This window comes from Pipistrellus hanaki (assembly GCF_964339955.1).
Source record: "Pipistrellus hanaki genome assembly, chromosome: 6".
In the NCBI taxonomy this organism is placed as follows: Eukaryota; Metazoa; Chordata; class Mammalia; order Chiroptera; family Vespertilionidae; genus Pipistrellus; species Pipistrellus hanaki.
In genome coordinates this window covers 32,882,915-32,892,722 of record NC_140508.1, presented here as the reverse complement: position 1 = coordinate 32,892,722, position 9,808 = coordinate 32,882,915, and the positions used below count along the sequence as shown (strand labels likewise).

The 9,808-nt window shown below is 56.8% G+C and overlaps 1 protein-coding gene across 3 annotated transcripts; it reads right to left on the bottom strand.

The window, feature by feature from the left end:
- On the bottom strand, window positions 1–7,987 carry TMEM74B (transmembrane protein 74B). 3 transcript variants are annotated; one of them, XM_084888955.1, is made up of 2 exons: window positions 7,612–7,987; window positions 1–3,763 (listed from the first exon to the last, which is right to left on the bottom strand). In XM_084888955.1, exon 2 carries the CDS (start codon window positions 3,720–3,722, stop codon window positions 3,024–3,026), a length of 699 nt encoding a protein of 232 aa, XP_084745081.1. In that variant the 5' UTR covers window positions 3,723–3,763; window positions 7,612–7,987; the 3' UTR covers window positions 1–3,023. The 3 variants fall into 3 exon arrangements, with proteins under 3 accessions (XP_084745081.1, XP_084745083.1, XP_084745082.1); XM_084888957.1 differs by lacking the exon at window positions 7,612–7,987 and adding an exon at window positions 7,200–7,297; XM_084888956.1 differs by lacking the exon at window positions 7,612–7,987 and adding an exon at window positions 7,195–7,227.
- Between the last annotated feature and the right edge of the window lie 1,821 nt (window positions 7,988–9,808).

The window sequence follows — 9,808 nt, the reverse complement described above, 5'->3', positions numbered from 1 at the left end:
TCAAACTCCTGATCGAACAACCGCCCAAGGGGACAATTTGCATATTAGACTTTTATTATATAGGATTATAAGGCCAGACCCCGGTGTGGGGGACCTAAAACTTAGGCAATTTAGGAGGTCATCCTTTTAAAAATCAAAATTACAAACAAAAACTTGACTCCGGACCTTGGAGCCTGTGCACGTGAGGGCCCTTCCCGGTAAACCCTCCTCTGGCCAGGGCAACAACTTCTGCTTTTGCCCGGAGTGAGAGGGAGCCATCGGAGGGTTCAGAGCGGAGGAGTGACCTGCTCCAATTAGCCTTTTAACAGGATTCATCTGGCTACAGAGTGGAGGCTGAATCAGGGGCAGAGGGTGGGCAGCAGACAGAGTCTGAAGATAGAACCAAGATCTGCGGGTGGGTAGGAGGAGGTGTGAGAGGGGAAAAGCAGACAGTTGACCCTGAGGTCTTAGGCCTAATCCAGTTATCTCCAACTGAGGCGGGAAGGAGCTCGAGCATTGACCAGACCTCATTCCACGCAGGTCTCTATCTCATCTCTTACCTCCTCCCTGAGCCCGAGCTTTCATTCTTCTCACTTCACAGATAAAGAAAACAATACCCTCGGAGGTGGAGCGACTTGCCTAATGTCACACAGCCAGTGAAGAGCAGAGCCTGGGTTCAACCCCAGTCTTCCCAACTCCCACATCGCTATCTGTTCTAACACACCAGGAAAAGTAAGACGTGCGGCCCTCGTAGCATGTCTGGTGGGAGAGGCAGTTCCTGGAGGTGAGGCCGTTCCAGTGACCACAGGGTCCTGTGGGCCCACTCCGCACCTACCCCCAAAACGCCTGCAGTCGGTCCTCAGCACCCGATGCTTCTCTTCTTGCTGACTCCTCCCTAACCTCATTTCTCATCCACAGCTGCAATCGTGGAGAAATGTTTTTGGCATCTCACAGGTTTTCTTAATTCACTGACAAGGTAATGACTGCCTCGATCCATTACACGCATTTTCTAAAGGAATTTCTGCATTAGGATGCAAAGCAGGCTCCTCTGGCTTAGAGAAAACCTGAGATTCCTGGGACTTTATCTTCTGAGTTAGCTCCTAAATACAATTCCTTGCACTTGAGCTACAGGAACTGATAATCCCAGGTGCATCTACTCAACAGGTTTAGTCTCCAAATAAGTCCCCCACCACCCCAGGAATCCATATGGCTTGGCTTTGTGTTTTTATCATCATCATGAATTCAAAGGGCCTGAGCTCATCATGTGGGATGCTCAGTTCTACTGTCGGTTCCCTGGAATGGCTCATGCCACTTTGTGCATCCACTCCTCGCCGGGAGCCCAGCGGAAACGGACACAGTGGCGGAAGCCCTGACTTGTGAATCTTTCTCCATCTTGAAGCTTTGTTCTTTTCAAACCACATCCCTTCGTCACCAGGAACAGCACCTGGCAGGCCAAGCTGAACAGCCCTGTGCCCTTCAGCCCTCCCCTAGCCCTCTGCTTCTGGCCAAACCTGCTGGCAGGGGCAGACACTTGATCCTCCATAGAAGCTGTGACATTCACTGCCCAGATGTTCCACTCACTAGACTGAAGGCTCACGTTACAGCTCTAATCAGGGCTGCTCCAGCCTACAGACCCCCTACCCACCCCACATGCCCACCCCCAGGAGACCGTCAGGATCCAAGACCCCCCACGGCCAGTGGAGACGGAGTTATGCAGGACCTGCATGGAGTCAGGGGGCTCACTGAAATGGCCCCTTTAGGGTCTTCCCACCCGTGGCCTAGAAGGCATGTCCTCTCAAAGCCTTTCCGGGCCATTCGGACCGGACAATGTCTCCCCTCATGCTCAGACACCTCTATCTCCCTGCCCCCTGGAACTCACTTCCTTTCTTGTCAGAAGTTTAAAAAGATTCTGGACAGAGCCTGGAAACACTCCACAGGAGAAACGAACAAACGGTGACCAGCGTGGCTGGAGTTTCCAGGCCACCCAAATGTGCCTGACTTCTCCCCAGATATTTTGGGACTACACTTTACTGCTGAGAAGGGTTGGGGGAGAGGGGGAGATTATAATTCAGCACTAAAATAAATAAATAAATAAATAAATAAATAAATAAATAAATAAATAAAAATTTTCTTCTATCAGAATAAAGTCAGGCCCAAGAGAAATACTAGGGAGGAGGGGGAGGCAGTGCAGGCCGACCTCGTGTCCACAGAAACCCAGCAAAGCCCTCACCCTTTCTTGCCTAAGAGGCACCTCTTCTTCAGGGAGTTGGTGAAAACTGTGCACTTGACTTTGTGAAACGTGTGCTAAGATCTGGTCACTGCAGGAAATTCAATCGCAAGACCAGCACCAGGCTGCAGCAGATTTTGGATTTAACCTGGCATCACCGGGAGGCTTAGGGAACTTGAGCAGGACCGTGAGAGCTCCTGCAGTGGCCCAGGAAAATGGCACAGAGAATGGCCAGGACCTGCCGAACAGCTTTCTCCCTGAAGGGGCTCATCCCAGGGCAGGACTGGAGGGGCCCAAGGGATCGTCCAATCCAACCCTCACTTGGCAGGGGGCAGAGGCCTGCAGCGGGGAGGGTCACCCCAGTGCTGACTTCTCCTCTCGTTGTGAAGCCACCTCCCACCTTAGATGGTCAGGGCTGAGGGGGGTCCCTCCAAAGTCGCCCAGCACCCACACTTCGCTGCTGAGGACTGTATACAGAGATTCTGGAATTTCCCAGGGCATGAGGAACAGGATGGGCAGCCTTTCAAACTGCTCTCCGTTGTCAGAAATGCCAAGAAACCTCATCCTCCAAGGGCAGCCGTTTCTGAACTTCTGTATTTTTAGCCGCAGAAGCCATCTCCGAGCAAAACGTATACAAAACCTCAAGCGACAAAACAGAGCAGGGGGCCACCCTCCGCATGGGGAGCCTGAGCCAGGCTCTGGCCTCCCCTTCCAGCCCCCAAGACTCCTGCCCCGGGCCCCTGGGTGGAGCTCAGCCTTAAACCCCAGGCCTTGGGGGGGCTTGTAGCCTCGGGTTCCAGATCAGGAGAGCTCCTGATTAAGACCCCTGGAGGGTGCGGCTGGCCTCTGAGACCTGGACCACTTCGTTCTCCACCAGGCCCTGGCCCCCGTCCCCGCTGAGCTGTCTCATGCGCAGGTTGATGGAGCCATAGGTCTTCCTGGAGCCCCGGTAGGGGACGAAGGTCGGCCGGCGGTAGAGCTCGCCCTTGCACAGGGAGATCATCAGCAGCACGGACAAGAGCATGCCGCCCACCGTGAGCAGCCCCAGGCCCGCGATGATGCACTTGTCCAGGTGGGAGCCCAGGCGGGCGTAGTACATCTCCAGCCGCTCCATCTCCCGCGCCGTCACCGAGTCCGGGTTGACGTGGGCCTCGCGGGGAATGGCGTACGCTGTCACCACCAAGAGGATCCCACTCACCAGGAAAACCAGAGCAGAAGCAAAGCCATAATCCACGGGGCGGCTGACGGGCTCCAGGCCCGGCCCTTCTTCCGAATGCAGGGACAGGTCATCCCGCTGGGACCGGGGCCTGGAGGGTACGCCGCCCGGAGGGCTGGGGGAGCTGCTGAGCCTGATGTCCCCAGCGTTCTGGAAATGGGTCTCCTGCTCCTCTGAGGAGAAGCAGGCGTTCTCCACACCCCGCCTGGATGGGGCCACGAGGCCTGGAGGAGCTGTTCTCCTTGGGGTCTGGGGACCACTGCTCAGTGTCTTCAGTTCCAGACCAGGGGGCGATGCCATTGGGAAGGAGGGCCCCAGCTCATCCCTTGGCCCCTTGGCAGCTGGAAGAGAAAACAGGGAGTCAGTAGGATTTAGCAAACCTCCACCAAGATCCTGCTGGTGTTGGACAGCACCCTGGACCCCAAGGGATGTGCAGCTGAGCCAGGCACAGTTCCCACAGGGGAGCCTGCCAGAGAGAGGGGAGGTGGGAATGAGACAGAGACAGCAGGGCGGTCCTATCCTGCCCCACCACTGGCTGGCAAGTGGCTCTGGGCAATTCATGTATCCTTTCTGGGCCTCGGTTTCCCCATCTATTAAGTGGCAGTACTACTACCCCTCCCTTACTTAATGGGGCTGATGTAGGGGTAGAGATAATCCATATAAAGCTCTCATGCTTAGTAAGGATCAGCGACGGGCTATTTTATGATGGAGGGAATGTAGACACAGTGGCTATCAGGTTTTAAATCCCAGCTTCACCACCTGGGCCTGGGCAAGCCATGGGGCCTCTCCATGCTCAGTTTTCTTATCTGTGAAGTGGGAATAAGCAAAGTGCCTCCCTCACAGGGTCAACTTGTGGATCTCATAACAAAATGCATGTAAGGCCCCAGCCAGTCCAATTAACAGACACTAAGGTGATGAAGTGAGGATGGCTAGGAGCAGGGGAGGGATAGAGGTGACGGCGGTGGTGTGGGAACAAAGAGGAGCAAGTCAGGGAAGATTCTGGAAGCTGTTGGTTTTGAGCCAGATCTGAGAGGACGAGTTGGGGGTAGGGGGACGGGGCACCTCACAGGTCAGCTGGAAATCCACTCTCAAAGGACTCTACACGCCAGGCCGAGGAGTCAGGGAGGGGAGGTGTGGGGACGGGGAGTGCTGATATCTGCCTAGGTTTCGGAAAGCTCTTTCTGGCTGCTGGGTGGAGGCCAGGGGTCTAGGGAGGACTCTGATGTGGTCAGGGGAGGCATGGATAGGGATTGGGAGGAAGGAGCGTACTTGAGAGCCACAGCTGAAGTCAAAGCCAAAAGCTTTGAGATAAAGCTGGGGGTTGGAGGGGGCTAGCTGAGGACTGCAGATGGGAGATAGAGGGGGAGGGGGAAAGGGAGCACTCTGCTCAAAGAGGAGGTATCCCACCCCAAACCAGAACACACTCCCGCAGTCAGACAGGCAGACAGCACGTGTGCCTCCTGCCAAAGGACATCAATTTATAGCTCATGGGCCAACTGTGGCTCACAGAAGTTTTTGGGGTTTTCGTTTGTTTGTTTCTGCTCTGTTCATTTGTTTTTGGTGAAGTATTTGCCAATATATAAAAAGCAAAATATTTTACATTTTAAGTTTTAGATTCCTGGCTTCTCTTATAAAGTGAAGAGTCTCAACGCCCTAGGCACCCATTTCCTCACACCTCAGCTGGAGGCGATGGAGGCCTCCCGTCAGCAGATTCAGTGCTGCCCGCCCCCCCCCCTTTCCCACAGGCCCCATCGAAGCCCCCTTCCCCACCTGGCATGTAAAACTCCCGGGCACAAGCAGAACTACTCTGCTCCCCACACACCGATGTCCGGGGAGCACAGACACCCAGGGCCCAGGCTGTACAGACACACACGTGCACACACACACACACACACACACACACACACAGTTGCAGAGTGGGTCACCCGCTCTGGTGTATCTACATACACCCATACACATGATTCTAGATGTTTCTGCATGTCTGAATTTATTTTCCAGTTCATGTTGTTCCGTGTGTGTGTGTGTGTGTGTGTGTGTGTATGTATGTGTGTGTGTGTGTGTGAGATAGATGGGGGGGGGGAAGATGGGGCGGGAGGGGGAGGTATGAGTAAGTTAATGAAGTGAAAACTGAATGAAATCAATGAGTGAATAAATGAAACTCAAAGAGCCTCAGTGCAGGAAGACACGTCCTTCTATCTTTCTGATCTTTTCCCCAACATGGACTTGTGTCGGACACCTCTTAGCTCACACAGAGCCTTTCATCTGAGCACAAAGCCTGTTTCCACTTACAACCCAGTTCTGTCACCACATTCTTCTTTCCCGAGTTCCACTTTAGTGTTTCCTGAGCACCCACACCGCTGCTGGGCCCTATCGTGGGCACTTCCCTCGGGGCCCCGAGGGCAGGAACTACTATCTCCATGTGACAGGGCGTGGCCAGGATCCACGGCGTGCACGTGGGCACCCGAAGGCAAGCACAGGTCCTTGTTATCACCTGCGAACCCACCCACTCCTGCGGCAGCGGCTTCATTCCACCCGCCTCACTCCAGACTCGACTTCCTCCCACTATTTGTCAGCCACTATGAGCAGCTGGAGGGCAGGGAGGGATGTGTGTGAATTCCGTCTGGATCCCCAGCCCCCTGCCCAGGGCTTAGACCACGGGCAGCCCCCAGGAGAGGCTTGGCAAGCTGCCCAGGGAGACCATCTCTCCCACACAAAGATAGGAGAGGCCAACTCCAGGCAGGCCCGCCCGACGGTTCCCACTCCCAGTAAACCCAGAGGAGAGAGAGATTGTTTGGCTTTTCTACTCTTGGCAGCAAAAGCATTTCCCTGAGTGCCCAGCACACACAGGGACTGCTGATGACAGCTGCTGCCCAGTGGATGTCCAGATGTGCCCCCCACTCCCCGCCCTGCCCCCACCCCACCCCGTTTTCAGCCCTCTCCAGCAGAGAGCTCAGCTCCTGCAGTGGCCAGGAACCGCCCTCCCAGCTTGGCACACAGATGCTTCCACATCCCAGGGGAAATCCAGGGCACCCAAATTCTGGCAGCAGGGCTTTCACCAGCAGGAACCCGAAACTTTCTCCTCGGGATGCCAGAGTTAGGAAGAGGGCAGAGAAAAAGGGGGACTCTCTCTCACACACACCACAGTTCAGAGATGCCCACGTGCCCAGTCAATAACCCAAAACCTAAGGAGGAGCAGACAAACGGACTAAGATGCTGGAGGCCACTGCTCACTCGGGCAGCTGTACCAGAGACACTCGGGTTTCACCTGCAGTCCCGCAAGACCGGAAGGGCACACCCCGGTTCTACAGTCACCCCCCAGGGACCGTTTCCACCCGCAGCACCCACAGACATGGAAGCCACACTGTATGACCCACAGATTCACGGGTCACACAGGTAATCACACCCCAAAGGGACAAGGCTGGACACACACACACACACACACACACACACACACACGGTTAACTACCCGCAGGATGCTAAGATCTACGCCAGACCCGCCGGGGCCCTGCACCACCACCTGCCCGCGCGCGCACCAACACGCGGAAAGACGGCCGTGGAGCCGGCGTGGATGAAGCTTCACAAAACCCAGCCGGCAGACACACGCACGAGTTGTACACAAAGACTCAGGGCGCGCACAGATGCACACGCGGGTCCACGCCGCTGCTGCACCCAAAGTTCCGCGCAGGCAGCGCCAGCACCCGGCCGTCCTCCGCCCGCCGCTCACACCCCTGCTCCTGCCCTTGACCCCGACCGCGGCCGGTCCGGGACCCACCGCACCGGGCCGAGCGGCGCCCGCAGCAGGACTGCCTGGCCGCCCAAGGCTCCCGGGTCCCCTGGCTGCGTGTCCTTCGGCCGGGCCGCGAGGTCAGGCCAGCTCTCCGTCGCCGCCCGCCCCGCCCCGGGCCTCCTCCCGCCTCCCGCCGCCCCCGCATCCCTCCCCGCGCGCGTACCTGTGCGGTGTCCTCCCCGCCTCCCTGCCGGGCGGCTCTGCGCCCCCGGCCGCGGACCCAGGCGAGGGCGCGTCCTCCCCACGCCCACCCGCCTCCCGCAGCCCGAGCCCGCCTGCCCGCCCGCCGGAGGCTCCGCTGCGCCGCAGCCCGGGAGGCGCGGGCCCGGCCGCCCCCGCCGGAGCCTCCCGCTCCCGCCCCTCCGGGCCGGCGCGGAGCCGCGGCCGCCGGGGCGCACGTACCTGCTCGCGCCGCGGGGCTGCTCGGAGGCGGCGGCGGCGGCCGCCGCTGGGGGCTCCGGGGAGGAGGGACGCGGGGAGGGGAGGGAGCCGGGGATCGCCGAGCGCAGCGGATCGAGCTCCGCCCGCGGCCGGCGAAGGCGCCCGGGGAGTTAGCGTGGGGAAGGATGGGGAGGCCGGAGACAGATGGGGGCGCGGAGAGGGGGGCATAGCGCCATCCTTCTCCCCTCTCTTAGGGCTTGTCTGCGGATCGGGGGGATTGAGGCTCCAGAGCGAGGGGCCCGGCGCAGGGGCGGGGCCTGGGAGGTGGGGGTGGCTGCTGGAGAGGACCCCTCCCCCGCCGCTTGCCCGTCTCCCCCGCAGGGGAGCCCCGATTATGCCTGTCTCCGACCGGCCTCCCCGCCCCAGCCCTCCGCGCTCTCGCCCAGCACACGGCCCCCAGTTAGGACCTGGTCCTCAGGTCCCCACGGGCTTCACCGATTCGTGCGGCTCCGCGGCGCAAGGGCGCCACCTGAAGGCTGGCAGGAAGCCATGGAGACACCCACACCTCCCCACCACCACCCGCCTTTCCCCCGCTCTTCTCTCTCCGTGGGACAGTGGGGTGCACAGCCCCAGAGAGGTGCTCTCTTGGTCCCCGGAAGCCTGGAGCAGTGGGTGTGAGTGAACAGGTGGTGAGTAGGGGTGACTTTCACTGTTTTTTACAGGGTCTCGATTAAGGTGAATCCAGTGAGGTGCCCAGAGCACAAGAAGTAAAGAGATACTCCTGGTTTGGGGGCCGGGCCAAGTCCAAAGAGAAGTTTGGTCTGAAGGTCATGGGCTCCTGGGAAGGCTCGGTGGCCACCAGCGTGGCCTCAGGTAAGTGCTCTTGCTCGGTGAGCCTCGGTGTTCGCCCCTGCTGATAGGATTCTGATGGGATCCCCTCAGGCTCCAGGGGCTCTGCCATCTGGAAAGGTAAGTAGGGGAGGAGCCCTGTCCTGGCTCCTCATGCCAGCTTATTGCAGAGCCTGACCTCCCTGCTCCAGATGCCTGTGCAGTCCTCAACAGCCAGGAGAGCCCATCACCCTGGAAGCCGGATGTCTGGGCCTTTGAGGAGGGAGACTGAGGCAGGGCCTCCAGGATTGGGAAAGCTTCGGTCTCTTCCTGCCTTGTCCTTAGGGACTTGGAGGGGAAGCCAGGGCAAATCCCAGCTCTGCTGTCACAACTGTGTGGCCTTGTGCAGAAGGCTCCCCTCTCGGAGCTCAGTTTCCTCATCTTTGAAGTGGACTTCATAAGGGTTTTGGGGATTAGATGAGATACTCCCTATAAAGCACTTACATTTCCCGCCCTATTTACGCACAGCCCTACCTCAGAGCCATGGCCTTCGCTGTCCCTTCTGCCTGGGACATTTCTTCCTGAGATCCCCAGAGCTCTCTCTTATCTCCTTCATGTCCTTGCTCAAGTGTCACCTTCTCAGGGACTTCTTCCCAGACAAGCCTTTGTTTCATTTTGTTTTTAAAATATGTTTTTATTTAGTTTAGAGAGAGAAGAAGGGAAAGAGGAACATCAGTGAGAGAGAATCATTGATCTGCTGCCTTCTGCACACCCCTTATGGGGATTAAGCCCACAACCTGGGTATGTACCCTGATGGGGAATCGAACCAGTAACCTCTTGGTGTATCAGGACTTTGCTCAACCAACTGAGCCACACTGGCTGGACCCCAGACAATCCTTTCAAAAATAATAAGCCCCCAAACCCTTTACTCCTTGATTTTTTTTTCTCCATAGATTGGTAGACTCCTGATACTAGCTTATCTTCATTAATTGTCACTCCTACCAAAAATAATTGCAAGAGGTAGAGGCCTTACCTGTTTCCCCCCCTGCTGTTTCCCTAGAGTTGAAAAACAAAACCCATACTTTGGAGGCCATTAATAAATATTTATTGAATAGAGAATGGAGAAAATAGGCAAATATTTACTGAGCAGTCTATTCTTTCCCCTTTTAAATCAGAATCACCCATGAGCTGTTGTGTTACATAGAAAGCACTTTTTTTTTTCAAAGACAGCATAAATCTAAGGTAAAAATAAGAATTATAGGTCCACAGTCCCTTTTTAGAGACCCTTGTCAGAATTTAGAACTTTACCAGTTTAGAAAGATGACATGATACGTACACTGCAGTTTATAGAATGCTCCACTGCATTCTGGGATAGCACCCCCACGTGAAT